This window comes from Monopterus albus, unplaced genomic scaffold, assembly GCF_001952655.1.
Source record: "Monopterus albus unplaced genomic scaffold, M_albus_1.0 scaffold99.1, whole genome shotgun sequence".
Lineage (NCBI taxonomy): Eukaryota > Metazoa > Chordata > Actinopteri > Synbranchiformes > Synbranchidae > Monopterus > Monopterus albus.
Genome location: NW_018127979.1, coordinates 3,418,465 through 3,437,188, shown reverse-complemented (window position 1 = coordinate 3,437,188; position 18,724 = coordinate 3,418,465). Strand labels below are relative to the sequence as shown.

At 40.4% G+C, this 18,724-nt stretch overlaps 3 protein-coding genes across 13 annotated transcripts in view; 2 read left to right on the top strand and 1 right to left on the bottom strand.

The window, feature by feature from the left end:
• Positions 1–6,494, top strand: part of naxd (NAD(P)HX dehydratase) — a 7,179-nt gene extending 685 nt beyond the window's left edge. Inside the window, exons 1-12 of one of the 4 annotated variants that reach the window (XM_020609334.1) lie at positions 1,008–1,239; positions 1,952–2,511; positions 2,606–3,058; positions 3,313–3,463; positions 3,576–3,621; positions 3,716–3,804; positions 4,324–4,432; positions 4,680–4,730; positions 4,836–4,940; positions 5,033–5,153; positions 5,289–5,412; positions 5,955–6,494. In XM_020609334.1, the coding sequence (XP_020464990.1) occupies positions 1,998–2,511; positions 2,606–3,058; positions 3,313–3,463; positions 3,576–3,621; positions 3,716–3,804; positions 4,324–4,432; positions 4,680–4,730; positions 4,836–4,940; positions 5,033–5,153; positions 5,289–5,412; positions 5,955–6,105 (1,914 nt within the window). In that variant the 5' untranslated portion in view covers positions 1,008–1,239; positions 1,952–1,997 and the 3' untranslated portion in view covers positions 6,106–6,494. The other 3 variants (XM_020609333.1, XM_020609336.1, XM_020609335.1) reach the window with 3 other exon arrangements.
• Positions 6,384–11,377, top strand: ing1 (inhibitor of growth family, member 1). Of its 6 annotated transcripts, none has more exons than XM_020609337.1 (4): positions 6,384–6,428; positions 8,545–8,722; positions 9,236–9,384; positions 10,482–11,377. In XM_020609337.1, exons 1-4 carry the CDS (start codon positions 6,402–6,404, stop codon positions 11,106–11,108), a joined length of 981 nt encoding a protein of 326 aa, XP_020464993.1. In that variant the 5' UTR covers positions 6,384–6,401; the 3' UTR covers positions 11,109–11,377. The 6 variants fall into 6 exon arrangements, with proteins under 6 accessions (XP_020464993.1, XP_020464995.1, XP_020464994.1 ...); XM_020609339.1 differs by lacking the exon at positions 6,384–6,428 and adding an exon at positions 6,755–6,971; XM_020609338.1 differs by lacking the exon at positions 6,384–6,428 and adding an exon at positions 6,762–6,927.
• A 2,258-nt stretch (positions 11,378–13,635) lies between these two features.
• Positions 13,636–18,724, bottom strand: part of ube2al (ubiquitin conjugating enzyme E2 A, like) — a 10,299-nt gene continuing 5,210 nt past the window's right edge. For all 3 annotated transcript variants that reach the window (XM_020609545.1, XM_020609546.1, XM_020609547.1), the window contains exons 2-6: positions 17,685–17,765; positions 17,541–17,566; positions 17,192–17,281; positions 17,024–17,112; positions 13,636–14,431 (exon numbers count right to left, since the gene is read on the bottom strand). In XM_020609545.1, coding sequence (XP_020465201.1) covers positions 14,303–14,431; positions 17,024–17,112; positions 17,192–17,281; positions 17,541–17,566; positions 17,685–17,765 — 415 coding nt within the window. In that variant the 3' untranslated portion in view covers positions 13,636–14,302. The remainder of the gene's footprint in view (positions 14,432–17,023; positions 17,113–17,191; positions 17,282–17,540; positions 17,567–17,684; positions 17,766–18,724) is intronic.

Below are 18,724 nucleotides of genomic sequence, written 5' to 3'. Positions count from 1 at the left end.
TGTCTTTTTCAAATAAAACTATTTATAGAATAAATATAGGAAATATATTAAATTAAGTGATGCAATCACAAGTAATCTTACAATGCAGCTGCAGAAATTAGAAAAGGAAGAAAAAAAGTGAAACAAAATAACAACAATACATTCAAGAAAAGAAATTACATAGGATAATGATTAGATTAGATAATTATGGGAAAAAATAAAGCATCTGATATTACAAAACAAATTGGACTACTATCAGCAAAATTGTTTTTAATTGTTGCCAAAAACATAAATGTATTTGTGAATTTAATTTTTTTTCTATCCATCTTCAAGATACATTTGTAAAAACATTTAAAAAAAAAATCAGAGACTAAATGTGAGGTGTTTTCATTTAATGGCATTTTGTCACCAATAACTCTAAAACAGTAAAAATGTTATTGTAATGTTATGCAAACTGCATCTTTTAGCACAAGAGACCAAACAGACTGTTCCACGTTGATTATGAAAACTTCCCCTACAAACTGTAGGGGAACATTTGTGTGAACCACCAATGAAATGCTAGTCCTCAACACATTTCAATGTTTATGTTTATGACTGGTTCAGTCCTATTAATTGAGGAAGGAGGGATTTGTGCACAGTAAGGGGTTTCTTTTTCACCCACAAGGCTAAACTCGGGGTAAAATATCACATGCCTTTAAACTAATCCCTCCAGTTTATGACACGCAGAACACGTTGAACAGTGAGGATTAATTGCAATTGAAAAGAATTGCTCTAGTAATTGATGCTGAGTGTACTGGGACTTTGTGTTTACTTTTGCTTTAAAGATAAATCATGAGATTAGAGGGCTCACTGCCAAGGGCTTATTGTTATGTCCCAGTAACAGCAGTGTCAACGAAAGTTATTGCCACGTTCTCTTGAGCAAGAAAAGTAAGAGTGATATGCTCACAGTTGCATCTGACATGGTCAGACTTATAGAAAATGGACAGAAGAAACATGTTTGCTTTTATTATTACTGATTAGCCTAAATGGGGCATGTCACTTCTAGAGGGTGTTACAGCTTTGAAGGGACTTCCGCTTTAGCAGCTCAGCTGTGCTGGCTAGTTGTTGACGGATTTCAACCTACTGAGATCTACGGTGTCCGAGGGAGATTTAAAGGCATCATAAGCGTTTCCTTCCTGTAGTGGTGGATAGGGTTGTCGTGCCCCATGCTCAGGATCATTTGTGTACAGTTGTCAGCGGTGAAACGCAGATCCAGTTTAGGTAAGAAGAGCTAGGGAGCTTCCACTAGTGGGAAAGCAAAGAATGAATGACAACATTCCGCAGCCGATTCAGATGCTCGCCTTTTGCTTTATCACAGTTGCGCTGTCGATTGTAACCACACTGGTGTGTTTGAACGAGAAAGGTAAAGTGGATGAAGTATTATGATGTTTTTATTTTACTGCAACGTCCTGTTAGCATTAACATTAGGCGTTAAAGAAACGCGTATCGGTGCTTTGCCATGGTGGGCGAGGTGATGACAGGTTCAAGCCCAGAGTTGGTTGTGTTTGGGGCTCTAAGACCCCGCGGACTGCTAGCATGGGCGGAGGGCCAAGCGGAGGGAGGTGAAGTTACCCACAGAGGACTGATCAGAGGTCAGTTTTGAAAATTCCCGAAAAGGGGGGTTAATGTGTTGAAAGCGCCCGTGAAGCCGATCCCCAGTCAGTTGATGTCAAAGTACTAAGCGACGCATTTTGCTAACGACGTAAAAGGATAAACATAGACGGATAGGTTGTAGCTAGCATACAAAGAGTTCATCTGCACAAGCTATTATGATGGTTCCCAAGTTTATCAAAGCTACGAAATTTACCGACAATAGTCCTGCTAAGTAATCTAAAAGGCCAGTTGTCGTTGTCGATGTTGTTTAGTATAGCGGCGCTCCGCGGCGGTGATCCAGACGTCCATCATAACCCGCAGTGTCAACATCTCCATTCAGATCCTCGTAGTGGAGGTTACTCTCAGCAAAGAGGCTTGAATCCGCTATGCAAGCAAACACAACGCGGGGCTTCTTGTGGTCGGACGTAGAGACGAGGACCTTGTTGAACATCTGGGGGGAGCAGGACATCCAGACGGCGCTGGATGGAAACTTCCGAAACAGCTTCGTGTATCGCGACGTTTCCCGAAGGCTGGGAGCGATGGGGTTTGAAAGGACGCCGGAACAATGCAGGGTGCGGATCAAAAGCCTCAAGAGACAGTACCTGTTAGCAAAAGAAGGTAATCTGCGGAACAACGGGCAGTATCACAAGATCTGTAAGTTTTATGACATAATGGAGAGGATTTTGAGCAACCGGCCCGCCATTGACCCTCAGGAGTTAATAGACAGCGGGGCGGGAGGAGAGGAGGCCGGGGATGGCCTGGAGGAGGATGGAGAAGATGCTCAAGACGCATACCCAGAGAGCACAGATGAGTGTCCTTGTCCTGCAGAGACTGAAGTGAAGCTGGAATACCCAACTATCCCCATCCCTATCCCAGTTAAAGTGACAGTGGGCAGTAATAGTAAGTGCTCCATCCTAGTCCACATGTCATTCTTTTGTGTTAATGATAGTTTTACTGTATATTGTCACATAATGTCTCATCCTTTTCACATCAGGCACTGCAGTAAGACCACAAAACAGCAGCCAGTTGGCCAGTAATCTATCAGCCAGACCACCTAAACGAGCAAGAAAGCGGCGAGCTAACTTCCCCATGGAGAAACTGATGGAGCAGTTCCTGGAGCAAAGTGCCCAGGCTGAGGACAACTTCTACCGGATGGAGGAGCAGCGCTTGAATGCAGAAGACCGTCGCAGAGAAGCTGAACATGCCAGGGAGCTGCACATGCTTCAGATGCTTGGCCAGATGTTCTCCAGCATCTCCTCCTCTGCCAGACCTGGCTCTGCGGCTACTCCCTCCAAGACCGCTCCTCCTGCCTGCGCCCCTGTGCTCTCCAGTGGCTCCCTGTCATGTACACGCGGCCAGTCCAGTCATCTCAGGCGGCCTTCACCCCAGAAAGACTGTTTCATCCAACAACAAAGTCAGCTGTTGAACCCAGATCCGCAGGCGTTAGGTATTGGTTTCGGTGTCATGTGTGAAGGGGAAATGGAAATGAAGGCATGTGAGCTGTAATGTGAAGGAGCCATAATGCTGTTAATCAGTTTTTCTTTATTCGCAGTACATTATTTTTTGTTTTAGTTGTGTGTTGTTTCTGTTGCCAGGTTTTTGTCATGTTTTGGCTTTTGAAGGTGAAAATGGAGATTAGACACTAACTCAGACCAAACAAGTTTCCACACTTAAAAAACCCCACTTTGTTTATTTCCTCAGTGTTTGAACGCTACTGCAGCTTGGGGTCTACATCAGAGAGAGGAATGGATGATGATGTCCTCTCAGTGGTAAAGAGCATAATCCCCCCACTGACATCCAAAAAGCACAAGGGACAAGATGGACGTATTGGAATCATTGGAGGATGCCAAGAGTAAGTGGCATGACGACCAACTCCTCAATATAAACAGAATTCACCAAACGAGTTTAATTTGTCATTCTATTTAAATGTTTGCTCTAATTGTTTTCATCTCCACACCTTAAAGCTACACCGGAGCTCCATACTTTGCTGCCATCTCTGCATTGAAAGTGGTAAGCAGTAATTCCGATGTTAGAGTAAAAAAAAAAGTTTTTTATTTGAAGTCCAGTTCTGGTGCAGTGACGGCACCTTTCTCCTTGTCTCCAGGGAGCTGACTTGTCTCATGTGTTCTGCACCAAAGATGCTGCAGCTGTAATCAAGTCATACAGCCCTGAGCTCATAGTTCATCCTGTTCTGTAAGTACAGCTCCACCTGGACCTTTTAATAGATGGATGTCATTTTGACAGAGCCCCAGGTTTTAATCAGTGACAACACTCTGATCATTGATAGAGGAATAGTGTGGATTTATTTAAATTAAGTATGAATGTTATAATTAAAACATATCAAAATGCATTATGAAGGTTTATAGTAACTATATATATTTATATGAGGTAAAACAGGGTGAAGGTAGCATATGGACAAGCAGGTCTTGGCAAATATACAATAGTGTACTTGGGATATACAATTTATTTGAGCTACAGAGACGTGTGCACATCCTTTCAACCACTGGTATGTGTATGCATGGTTGCCATAATAACAGCGATTCATAATATTTTTCATGAAAAACAGGATTATTTAAATTAACTATATATATAGATAGATAGATAGCTAGCTCGGGGAATAAGCACATAACCAGGGTAGGAACTGTCATAATTTGTGCATTCAGACAAGTATAATGTGTGCATCTTTATTTGTGTGTGTATCTGTGCATTAAGGGACAGTCCAAATGCTGTGGAAGAGATAGAAAAATGGCTCCCAAGACTGCACAGCCTAGTCGTGGGACCAGGTCTAGGGAGAGAAGACTTGTTACTGAAAACAGCTAAGGCACGTGGAGTATTCACTCTCTCTTGCAATAGTCCCAGCTGCTGGTGCATAACCACAACTCATCTAGTGTTATATTTTTAACATTAACTGTTTTAGATAGAGCACAGTAATGCATTTAAGCTCCACAACTCTTTGTGTTTGTGGTTCCCTGTGACTGATGACTGAAAATGAGAATTTGTGTGTATGAACATTTTAATATATTTAGTACAATGATTGTGCTTGTTGGACCACTTTCTCTCTCTTTTAGGAGGTGATAGAGAAGTCAAAAGCAAAAGATATCCCTATAGTCATTGATGCGGTAAGCCTTGATAAAATCAAGTTGCAGCTGTTGAGCAGATGGATTTTATTTTCAAAGCCACACATAATCACTGAGTGTTTGTGTGTGTCATTTTGTTTTTAACAGGACGGACTATGGCTAGCTACACAGCAACCATCTGTTATTCAAGGGTACCAGAAGGGTATCCTTACACCTAACTTCATGGAGTTCACTCGACTGTATGAGGCACTGGTGGGTCTCCTGGCAAAGTTCAGTCAGCAGCTACCACCATATGGCATGTAACAAAATGTGCCTGTTAATGTATCTGTTTGTTGCTGTCTCAGCACCATGAACCCATGGACAGCAGTGACTATCAACGCAGTGTCATGCAGCTCAGTGTAGCCATGGGTAACATCACGGTGGTGCTAAAGGGAGAACGGGATCTGATTACAGATGGCAGTAAGGGTTAGTATCAAGCCCACTGAGGTGTAAACACAACCTTGTAAAAGAGACTTAACTTTTCATTCTAATGGTATAAATCACTACTGAGACACGGCTGTTTTTCTTTTGTGATCTCAAGTTGTAACTTCTTGTTTTCAGTGATCTCATGCAGTACTGAGGGCAGTGGGAGAAGATGCGGTGGACAGGGTGATCTCCTTTCTGGATCCATGGGAGTGCTGGCACACTGGGCTTATGCTGCCTCTGCAGCTGGAATGATCAGAAGGTGAAGACGTGTTTGGCTGTTTCTGTATCATGTGTTAGTGGTAGCATATGGCACTTTTAAAGGACCATACCAGAGCTTTTACGAGTTTAAGCGCATTATCTACAAAGTGTATAAACCTTGCATTATGTGACTTATTTCCCAAACATCCTTTAAGTGTTAAGACTTTTTATTAATAGCTTTACAGCACCTTTTGGTTTCCAATGGCTTCACCATGTTACAAAAATCGAATTGCACAATCCAGTCTACGTAAAATTGTCACACTTTGATCATTGTAATGTTTAAATATTTAAGTTTAATAAAGATGCCACACACTTCCTAGTCTAATACTCTCAAAGTTGAGTATTTAGTTCCCTTTCTCACACACACGGTAGATTTCTTCTTTTTTTTGTTTTTTTGTTATTGCTATTATTATGTGGGTTTGGTATCATTCAGGAACTAAAGGCTAAAAACATACAAAACCCCAGCATGGTCCCTCTTAAAGTGTCATATGGTTTTATGTTGGTGACGGTATGTTTCCTAATCTATCATTTTGTCCTCTCCAGTGTGAATCCGTCTGTGGTTGCTGCATTCGGAGCCTGTGCGCTAACCAGACAGTGCAACAGTCAAGCATTCCAGCAACACGGCAGATCCACCACCACCTCAGACATGATCCAGGAGATCGGCTCAGCTTTTAAAAAGCTATTTGAAAGCTAAAAATGGCCAAATGAAATTGTAATTGTTTAAAAAAAACTATACATACATACATACTCAGTTTTGCTTTCCTTAAAACTATTAATATAGGCAGTGAGTGGACTGGTGGAAAAGTTTTATCAAGTTTAATTTAAGTGAAGGTTAGACAGGTGTGGACTAATAACTGTCTTTGAAGGCAAAGGCAGTTCTCAAAATCGGGTGCAAAAAATGCACACAGACTTGTTGATTGAGGTGTATAAACCGATTTTGAAACTAAAAAAAACTGTCTTCCATCTCTTGAGGAAGTAGATCCACCACACATGTTCATCCACCAAAGAGACCGATGGGTAAGTTTAATGGGGTCAAAGTAAACTAGAAACTTGTATGATTTTTGAAATAAATATTAAATTACACTTTGTGTGAGTGACTTTTTGAACAAGTTATTTAAAGTAGTGTCGTTACATCATGGCAATGTAACTTTTAGCCACCGTGGTTGACTTGTAACATGGGAACCTATGGTGGTCGCTTTTGTTACAAAACACCGAGACCAAAGAAAGCCTGTTTGGGTAAAAGCTATAAAACTTCTGGTGTTGGTTGAGTATGGCGGAGTGGTAATAAAACGGTCACGTTCACAAGAATATAGGGGTTTCTTAAAGTCAATGAGACGTATACATTAATCGTTTAATTCATTAACCTCTATCTGCGGTTTCTATAGCCGTTTTCTACTGCAGTAACTGAGCATGCGCACAACTGAAAATATTTGTCCAGGCAGTTTACACCCCTTACATCGATGGTGTATACACGACCAGCCGCTAGCAGCAAGAGCCATTTCACGGAGTGGTAAAGGTTAGCTTAAAAAAAACAAAACAAAAACACTCGTGTCCACACAGGTAGGGTGTTTTTCTAGTCGGTTATCTGCTAACTGGTCTTATATGTATAGCGTGTTCTCTAATATTGGTTTGCGGTGGTTCGTTTGGTAACGCTACGCGTGAAGGCTAACAAGCTAATTTGGCTAACAGCTACTTTGAAACAAACTTGATAGATGTAAGACCAGTTAAATTGTTAGCTTAGTGTTTGAAATAGCACAAACTCTGCTGATCTGTCTGTGTAACGTTAGCATTTTGATTAGTGCCCTGTGATTGTTTTGGTTGTGGGTGATTGAAGTGGCTGTAGAACGTTTCTCAGCGTTGATTAATCTTTGCCAATTTCGTTTGCTTAGTAAATCACTAGTGCTGTCAGACAGATTAAGGTGGGTTAACATTAAGTAAATGTTTTAATGTGTGTACTGGAGTGACCGTTTGCCCGTCGCCAAATAGGACAAAGTTGGTTACTCAGCGTTAACGTGAACTCGCCAGCTGGTCGGCCGTCGGTAAGTGACTGCCGCGTTTCATCCTCCCGTTGTGTCCCGCACCATTGGCACTAATCGGCCTCCGTCTATTCGACACGTTGAATCGGCATCGAAGGTCGGACCTTGTTGATGAGAGAAAAACCATTGATTGGTTCTTGAGTTTAGCAAATCAATGCAAGAGAAGAGATCGGCTTGGGAATCCCCTTCTGCCTGTCGCTGTAGTAGTCATCTAGTGTGGTTTCTCGTTTTTCACCTCCACCACCTCTCTTCCACAACCAAAAAACCAAGAGCAGACAAAGGCAGTGTCATTTGCAACTTATCACAGTCTCTGTTAGAAGCTGCTATGGCCAGAGTAGCAGCTTCCAGGGACAGCGCCACCATCGGTGTGTTTGTGTGATAGCTGCATCGATTCTATACTGGAGACAAATTCTGTGCGTGTGTGTGTGTGTGAGAGAGAAACGTACTTGGCCAATAAATCTGTGCGTGAAACAGCAGATGTTTTGAATGAGGTGTTTTGTTTATAGCTTTTACTTTTGCTTTCTAGCTCTTCTTTCCCTTTCTGAACAGATACCGCCAACTGTGGAGTTATTTCTGTCACGCGGGCGCAGAATGCGTGTGGTTGATTTTCACGTTAACTTTTTTCTAATCACCAGAAATCTGGGTAATGCTAACTTTCTCTCTTGGTGCAAAGAAGACGGTGCACCTCAGGGTGTTGCACGATAACTTCAGTACTGTTTTCTATCTGGAGTTATGAGGTGATAGTTTATATTCTTGAGGTTAGTTATTACTTATCGGTACTTGTTAGCTCTGTATTGACAGATTCATAGTCCCCATATCTATTTTCAGGGTGGTTGACTGCAGACCCACTGCATCATCCCCTTTAATATTTTGACCGTTATAGTCTGTGTATGCACTGAATTCATATAACCTATATTTGAAAACAAAATTTGTGGTTCCTATAAAATACACAAGTTAATATGCATAACATTTAAAGCAGACATGTCCAGTGCAAGTAAATTAGTCATGGCCAAGAGTGTTTACTTTTGCAACCTAGAACAGCAAGTCTTTACATGAATTTAAAGTGCATCAGTCTTATAATGATTTGTCATTTACAGGTGCAAGTGTTAGTGTGCTGTAGTAAAGAGGGATCCACAATGTTGAACCCGACCAATGGCGACCCAGGCCACATTGTTGTTAATTATGTTGAAGAGTATTTGGACCTGGTGGAGTCACTACCTTTTGACCTACAGAGGAGTGTCTCTCTCATGAAGGAAATTGATGCCAAGTATCAAGGTAAAGAAGCTTAACAGTGTGAACAGTTTTGTGCAGGACAGATCTTTCAATGTTTTTAAACAATTCACACAAAAAACTAAAGATGTTACAAAATCGATAGTACCATCGTTAACACTATTTGATGCTTTAGCTGACAATGTCATTAACAGGATATGTTGAGACGTTTTCTTTAAAGGATTATGCAATAGGATAGTTATCATAGGGAAAATTCAGGTAGTGTTTATTTGGTATACTTGGTGCATATTATCTATAGTAGCTTTGTGTACTGTGGTCAGCACGTAAGCACAAACTTTATTTCAGACACGATGAATTGTACACTACGTTGTAAACATGCAGCTAGAATATCCTCTTACTTTTGAACCCACTGTTCTTTACCTCTCACGTGTTTGTGTCTCAGCAACTTTTATTACCAACTGCCAGAAATAATCAGTCACATCCTGTTTATAATACATGTGCTTTGGGAATGTTGAATTTCAGTATTCTTACTCCTGCCTGCTTTTTTTTTCCTGGCAGATGTTCTGAAAGAACTTGAAGATGCTTATGAACGGTATCGCCGGGAAACTGACTCACTTCAGAGGCGAAAGCTTCAGTTATCGATTCACAGGGCATTGATCCGCAGTCAAGAGCTGGGAGATGAAAAGATCCAGATTGTTGGCCAAATGGTAAGTAAAGACCATCCTGCAGCTGTTTTAGTGGAGCTGCTCATTGGCAGTTAAGTCTGAATGTGTGCAACTGTGAGGACAGAGCAGTGCTTTCTGCAACATTTGTGATCAGACTTAAAAACAACAAATTGCCTCTACCCATTGTTTGTTGGTCCTGGATTAGCTGATTCATCTGTGCTTTAGCCCCCCCCATTGTTGTTCAGAAACACATGGCTGCACTTAATGACATAGTTCCTCATTACAAAGTTCTAATATTTGTTAATACCCAGAGAGTGCATGGACCATAAATTCTTACTTTAGATGCTGTAAAAAGTTATGGCCATTCAGCGCCTTTGAATAGAAGTACAATGAAATTTGAAATGTTACTTTTGGAAAAACATGCATAAATAAATAAAATTATCTGGGCTCTGTGTTTCATCATGAGAAAACATAACCAGTGCAGCAATGTGTTTCACTCTTGTGATTTTGTATAACAGTGGAGGTCTATGGAACAGAAATTCCTTGTGTGTAACATACTTGGCCAAATAAAGGTGATTATCCTAATAAGATAATCTAGTTCTGACTCATTGTTGGTTGTAGTCTCTGTATGGGAAGTGTTTAAAATATGGCTTATATAGAAAATATGGAGTATCTTTTAAATTACTACCAGAGACAGTTTTGCACATTTGCAGGACTCCAGCAGTAAACACAAGAGACTCACTAGAAACATATTTAACTTTCCATATTTAACTTTCCGCTTTAGCACACACTCAGTTGGCAGTTTATTAAGTAGCTGAAACTAATGCTGTCTAATACAATAGAATTCAGCAGCAGCACAAAATACAGCCTCCAAAGATGTTTATATACTTGGAAAAAATACCTTTGAAGTGGAAAAACAAATAGCAACAACGAGAAGAAAGTTAGATTTCAGTAGTGCAACAACTGAATAAACTAGGATGTTTCAACGTGTTCAGTTTTGTTAAAGAAATTGTGGTTTCTGAATAAAAATAAAACATGTATACAAGGAATGCCAAACTGCAGCTCATTATATAGCCTAACTGAAATTTTACTTTTCTTGGTTTAAAAGAAGACAAACACAAGAATGTTCTTTGTTTCAGGTGGAGTTGGTTGAAAACCGAACACGACAAATAGACTGGCATTCTGAACTTCTCCTCTCCTCACAAGAAGTCCCTGAAAGTCACATTCCCATAGCAACATCCATGGCAACTAGTGCAGCATCTATGATGTCTCCATCAATAGCCACCACCACTCCAGGCAAACCTGGCCACCATGACAAGAAGCGAGATGAGGTTATCTCTAGCTCAGGTGGTGGAGACAAGACTGGAGGTAAACGCTCGAGGCGTCAGAAGAATGGAGAAAATCGGGAAACTTACGGGGCCCTGGATCACACTGAAGAAGGGGGATTATCCCGTGAAAAACGTGCCAAGACATCTTCTAAAAAGAAGAAACGGTCAAAAGCAAAGTCTGAAAGAGAAGTGTCGCCTCCAGATCTGCCCATTGATCCAGATGAGCCAACATACTGCCTGTGTGAGCAGGTGTCCTATGGCGAGATGATTGGCTGTGATAACGATGAATGCCCCATTGAATGGTTTCATTTCTCCTGTGTTGGGCTCCATCACAAGCCCAAGGGAAAGTGGTACTGCCCCAAGTGTAGGGGTGAGAATGAGAAGACCATGGACAAAGCCTTAGAGAGGGCCAAGAAGGAGAGGGCATACAACAGGTAGCTCACTGAGCAGCCAAATGGACACTACTGTGCAAAAAATGAATCGTTTCTTCTTCCCTTTACTGTTAAATCTGTTTTAAAAGTAGCAATGAAGTGACATCTTGTAGTTATTTTTGTAACTGCTGCATAGCTGACAAACCCTCTTATTTGGGGATATGTATAAAGGCTGGACAGTATAGTACAACCTGCATGTTTGTAAACAGCTCTCCTGCACTTACATCCCTTTTGTTTTCATCATGTGCTCACTTAAATAAAATATTTCTGAACAAAGTATTTTATCTTTAGTAACACACAGGGTGAAGTGCATAATCTGATAAAAGCACTGTTGTAACTCGGTACTCCTAGAGAGTCAACACTTTAATTTATTCTGTAGAGAGCAGTAAGTTCAGAGTACAGACACTTGACCATCATTTTGCATAATCATACCATAAAATGGTCTAGATCCATTGTGGGAATATTAATAGAAAAAAAAATGTAATATATATACAGTATTGTTCAAAATAATAGCAGTACAATGTGACTAACCAGAATAATCCAGGTTTTTAGTATATTTTTTATTGCTACATGGCAAACAAGTTACCAGTAGGTGCAGTAGATTCTCAGAAAGCAAACAAGACCCAGCATTCATGATATGCACGCTCTTAAGGCTGTGAAATTGGGCAATTAGTTGAAAGGGGTGTGTTAAAAAAAATAGCAGTGTCTGCCGTTGACTGTACAAACACAAAACTATGTTGTACAAACGTTTTTGTTTCTAGGATTTAGCAATCCTGTGAATCACTAAACTAATATTTAGTTGTATGACCACAGTTTGTTATAACTGCTTCACATCTGTGTGGCATGGAGTCAACCAACTTGTGGCACCTTTCAGCTGTTATTACACTCCATGATTCTTTAACAACATTCCACAATTCATTTACATTTCTTGGTTTTGCTTCAGAAACAGCATTTTTGATATCACCCCACAAGTTCTCGATTGGATTAAGGTCCGGGGATTGGGCTGGCCACTCCATAACATTAATTTTGTTGGTTTGGAACCAACACTTTGCTCGTTTACTAGTGTGTTTGGGGTCATTGTCTTGTTGAAACAACCATTTCAAGGGCATGTCCTCAAAAAAAAGGCATGTGCAGAAGAGGTTACAATTTGCCAAAGAACACATCAACTGGCCTAAAGAGAAATGGAGGAACATTTTGTGGACTGATGAGAGTAAAATTGTTCTTTTTGGGTCCAAGGGCCACAGACAGTTTGTGAGATGACCCCCAAACTCTGAATTCAAGCCACAGTACACAGTGAAGACAGTGAAGCATGGTGGTGCAAGCATCATGATATGGGCATGTTTCTCCTACTATGGTGTTGGGCCTATTTATCGCATACCAGGGATCATGGATCAGTTTGCATATGTCAAAATACTTGAAGAGGTCATGTTGCCTTATGCTGAAGAGGACATGCCCTTGAAATGGTTGTTTCAACAAGACAATGACCCCAAACACACTAGTAAACGAGCAAAGTGTTGGTTCCAAACCAACAAAATTAATGTTATGGAGTGGCCAGCCCAATCCCCGGACCTTAATCCAATCGAGAACTTGTGGGGTGATATCAAAAATGCTGTTTCTGAAGCAAAACCAAGAAATGTAAATGAATTGTGGAATGTTGTTAAAGAATCATGGAGTGGAATAACAGCTGAAAGGTGCCACAAGTTGGTTGACTCCATGCCACACAGATGTGAAGCAGTTATAACAAACTGTGGTCATACAACTAAATATTAGTTTAGTGATTCACAGGATTGCTAAATCCTAGAAACAAAAACGTTTGTACAACATAGTTTTGTGTTTGTACAGTCAACGGCAGACACTGCTATTTTTTTGAACACACCCCTTTCAACTAATTGCCCAATTTCACAGCCTTAAGAGCGTGCATATCATGAATGCTGGGTCTTGTTTGCTTTCTGAGAATCTACTGCACCTACTGGTAACTTGTTTGCCATGTAGCAATAAAAAATATACTAAAAACCTGGATTATTCTGGTTAGTCACATTGTACTGCTATTATTTTGAACAATACTGTACTTGACTTTCTATTGAAACCCCCAAAGTAAACACCCCTGAGGGCTTCACTTTTTTTTTGCTCTACCAGAGAACTTAAATTATACAACCTCCACGGTTCATTTTTGGCCTGTTGAATACTGAAGCTGTTGGATATGAAGTGAAATGCCCACAGATCTTTAATTTCAGAGTATTGTCATGTATGACTACCTTAGCTTTAACAGCAAGTCACCTTATCCCTATGTTGCTAAAGCATGGATTGAGCTCCATGTTGCATCACATTGGTTTATTGTTCGGTGAACAAATGACTCAATTTGTAAACAAAACCATGGCTTACCTCATCTCATGGCTGTGCCAGATTGATTTGTGGGGTCTTATTTGAAGAATCTCACGTCCTCTGAAACGCACAAGTTTCAACTATCACAGAAAGAAAACTGAATTTTAGGTCAAATATTCAGTGTAGGTACAATGAAAGAAACTTACCAAAGATTGATTAGCATTTTTTTTTTATTTACAAGTGCTGAAAAAAATGACATGGTGGACAACCAGTGCAAAATCTGTACATAATTCAGTTGCAGGTTCTTTATATACACACAAGCACTGAACAGGAACGTGAATACACTCTTTGACATGCATGTAACAAAGCTCACAACACAGCAAAGATGGTGTAAAGATGTTCAATATAGTTGTAGTCCATGATGCTCAGGCCGCTCATTCTCCTGAGGAAAGGCAGGGTGATCACAATGGAGCCCAGGCAAACTGTCATATAGAAAAACTTGAGAACAGATCAGGGGTACAATAGAAGAGGACCTGTGACTTAATGAATACACCTCCTAGGACTTAACATAATTTGTCATGGGGAGTTATCACAGCAATTTATATAACATACTAAAATTTTTTGGTAATTGCCCACAAGTCCATACTGACAAAACATCAAGGCAAGAGTCAGCACATTTCCCTTGATGGACTGGAAAAGGGGATGAAGAAGAAAAAAATACATCCCCCTTAGCGTGGGGGGGGTCCATGTGTGGAAATTGAAGGTAAAGTGCATAAAAGTTTAAAATCAAAAAGTCTGGAAGGGGGCCAAAATTAAGAAGTACTCCACTAAAACTTGCAGCACACAACATTGGAGAGAGCAGCTATCAGGACTGTCAGGTCAACTGTCTCTCCAGCTTTGTTCTACGATGGCAGACACACGCTTCTCGTACTCCCGTTTATTCTCCTGGTAGAGCTGAGCTGCCTGACTGTTGGCTGGACTGTTGGGGTTTGGTTCATCAAGCAGAGACTGGGGGAAAAATACAATACTGAAGGTGAGCATGTTGGAGTGGATTTTACCAACTTGCATCAATACAGTAATTTACATAGTCACATGCGGCTGTGTCTCAGGAGGTAGAGCGGGTCATTTCCTAACCGGAGGATTAGCGGTTCGATTCCCAGCTTGTCCAGTCAACATGTCGAGGTGTCCTTGAGCAAGACACTGAACCCCCAGTTGCTCCCGGTGATGTCACCGGTGTGTGAATGCGTGAGTGCTTGGGAGTGCGAATGGGTGAATGGCCGAATAGTGTGAAAGCGCTTTGAGTGCTGTAAAAACATAGAAAGGCGCTATACAAGTATAAGACCAAGACCATTTACATGCCTTCACAAATGCAGATGCCATTTGGTCCAACTATAACTTCATGTTCATTAAAGTAGTATCACCCGAATTACCAATTTTTCATCTGCTTATTAAAAAACAAAACTGAATGCAATTTCAAAAATCATGCTGCAAATGATTTTCTTACTGTAGTGCCATTATTACTGCTAGTGAATTAAACAGATTAACCATCAAATAAAAATAGAATACAGAAACTTTAGAAAGGAACATCCCTGCTCTGCTGAGAGACTGTTCAATGACTGTCACAGAAGCTTTTGATGCTGCTATTTTTTTGAAGCACATTTCTTTATGCAATTTTTAAAACACCATAACTTTTCCATGCAGACAATCAAAAAAAAGGGAGGTGAAAAAGGTGGACTGGACTGTATTTTATATAGCGCTTTCTCACAGTGTGTTGCACTGGCCAAAGCGCTTTACAGAAGATCATACACCATTCACCCATTCAAACACAACATTCACACACCGATGACGACAGGCTGCCATGCACCGGCGCTAGTCAAGCCACCGGGAGCAATTCGGGGTTCAGTGTCTTGCTCAGGGACACTTAGGCATGTGGGGAGACCGGGAGTTGAACCACCAACTTGCTGGTCAGGAGACGACTGCTCTACCTCATGAGCCACAACCACCCCCACAGGTGGGGCGGATCCATGGACAAAGAGGAAAGAACAAGGAGGGTCTTTCCTTGGAGCAATCACCAATGTTCATACACAGATTTCTATTAAACAAAATCAGGTTTGATTCTGGATACATAGTTAAAATGTCACAATTCCAGTATTTCAAAAGTAACTTTTTTAATACTCTTAACAATTGCTACATTTATATATTTGGTTTCGGGCTGCTGGTTTAACAAAACAACTGAAGGTGCAACATGGGCTTTATAAAACTGACTTCAAATATCATGGTTTATAGACCAAATTATTAATAGATTCATCGAGAAAATAATCAAATTAATCAGTGATTTAAATATTTGTTTCAATCCTGTATTCATAAACATTTACGTGAGCATTGTGTTTTCCTTTCACAGAACAAAATTTTATTTTTTAATACAATGAGAGATTTATGGTCTAAAAACACCAAACTCTGCTTTAGAGGGGACTTCAGGAGAAAACCTCTAAAGCTGTAATGGAGACGGTGAGCAGCACCAAGTTTCTGGGGGTGTGCATCTCTGAGGACCTCTCCTGGACCAACAACACCACATCACTGGCCAGAAGGATCAATCATGTGTCTACTTCTTCTGCAAACTGAGGAGAGCCAGTGTCCCACCCCCCCATCATGCGCTCTTTCTACCGGGGCACCACTGACAGCAACATCACTGGCTGCATCACTGTGTGGTACAGAGCCTGTACTGCCTCCTGCAGAAGGGCCCTGCAATGCATAGTGAAAACAGCCAGCAATATCATCGGTGTCCCTCTGCCTTCCCTCATGGACATTTTTAACACCAGCCTCACCCGCGGAGCCATCAGCATTGCTGAGGAGACCTCCCACCCCGCACAATCCCACTTCAGACTCCTGCCTTCAAGGACGAGGTATCGAAGTCTTCAGGCCCACTCCACCAGACTTACAAACAGCTTCATCCACCAGGCTGTGAGGATGCTGAACACTGTCCATTACCTTTCCCCTCTGCCCCTGGACCGTGACCCACCACAGAACATAAAAAGACTACCTCTGCTGTTTTGCACAAACCCAGTACATTCCACCTTCTTGTATTATTACATGCAAATTTGCTGCTGACTGTTTTTACCATTATACCTGCTGCCGCTGTCATTTGCACTACTGTCCATGTGCATCTCAATCTCACAACCACTTGACAATCTTCTTATTATTTGCGCTACTGTCGCAGATTGCACAGGGTTTGAGACATAGCCTATTAGGTTGTACTGTTTAGTTTTATCCTAATCACTTTGACTTAGTTTTCTTATTCTTTTAGTCTATTTTTACTCTACTTTTATTCCATTTTAGTTTCCTAAATGGTATGGCATTCAATACTACGCGAGAGAAAAACGGTATTTCGATTTTCTGTATGTCCTGCACATATAATGAATTGACAATAAAAATCTTTGATCTTGAAACTCATGGTAATAAAGAGCTTGGTGCTATGATTTGCTTTGTGTTTTAAATAATTGTAAATGGAATACCTTTTAGTTCACTTTTGGGGGAAGCAGCAACATAAGGCATAACATGTTTATACATTCCATGATTCTACTGTTGTTTCTTGATACTTGCCTGGATAGATGTGAGAATAGAGGATACATCATAGGTGGGACTCCAACGATTCTGAAGGATGTCCAAACATATACTGCCATCTGCATAGACTGTGGAACAAAAGAAAATTATATACCATCCCAAATACCACTAACACTATAATAGCGCCAGTAAATAAGATATTTTTACCATTTGGATGAAACATCTTTGACACAAATCGTACTGTGGGGGGCTTGTTGGGGTATTCTTCTGTGAATTCTACAATGAGTTTAAATGTACCTGGGACAAAGACAGAAAATATATATTTTATCAAACCGTTTGATTCAAGGTGAAAAATACTTCAAAACAGAAAACTGCATTGGCATTAAATGCACAACAGAAAACCAAGTGGGTTGTTATGCAACTGGTATCTAAGTAAACATATCCTAAATCAAGAGTCAAGATGAGGTCAAGTTGCTACATTATATGTTTCGCATGTACTATAGAGGCATTATGCCTTACTACACAGAATAAGTCATGACCACAGTGGGTCACTTACCATCCTCAAAAGGAGTTCCTTCAGGGCTGTGAGATCAAAAGGAAAAAAGGTATTTTGTCATTTATTTTGTACATCTCACATGATCTGTACTTAGGACAAAATGTTCCCAAGTACTTTATAGGTAATAGTTATATAATGTCTTACCCAAATATGACTGCATTCCACACCATGATGTTGTTTTCTGATGGGGCACCACTAACACCAGCAGGGGGATCCTCTTGTAGCCTTCATGACAAAAAAGAAAGGATATGGCTTACAGCAGAAGTTCTGTCAACCATACTCCACTTAACAGGAAACTAGACTTATTCTATATACCATCATCACATGCTCCTTTAGCCACAGCCAAAGTTCATATTTCAAATAAACATACTGCCACCTGCTAGCATGATTCGTGATAGGAACAGTAAACATCTGGCTAGACTAAGCCGACGCAAAAGCCACATTAAAACATAAGCTTGACTACCTTCCCAACTTGACTGTGCCCTTTACACATTTAAACAAGGTGAGTTGTATTGTTTTCACAAAAAGGCAAGCAAGCAAGTTTCATTTATATAGCATTTTTCTAAGCAAAACTGTTACAAAGTGCTGCACAAAACTATAAAAACAAAAGCCAAATTTAAAAAAGTAAAATAGTATAAGAATAAAAACACCGTCACAGAAGAAAAACAATAACAGCACCATCACAAAAATACTCAGCATACTTCAGCCTATACCACAATCAAAAGCCTGTGTTCTAACTTAAATTGGTACATCATTCCAAAGTTTAGGGGCAAAGGCTCTATAACCCCAATGCTTTAGTCAAGATCTGGGCACAGTCAACAAATGCTGATCTTCACAACTAAGAGACATCTAGCTAGTGTATACAGTAGGTACGGAAAGTATTCAGACCTCCTTAAATTTTTCACTCTGTTATATTGCAGCCATATGCTAAAATCATTTAAGTTCATTTTTTTCCTCATTAATGTACACACAGCACCCCATATTGACAGAAACACAATTTGACACACATTTTTGCAGATTTATTAAAAAAGAAAAACTGAAATATCACATGGTCATAAGTATTCAGACCCTTTGCTGTGACACTCATATATTTAACTTAGGTGCTGTCCATTTCTGCTGATCATCCCTGAGATGGTTCTACACCTTCATTTGAGTCCAGCTGTGTTTGATTATACTGATTGAAC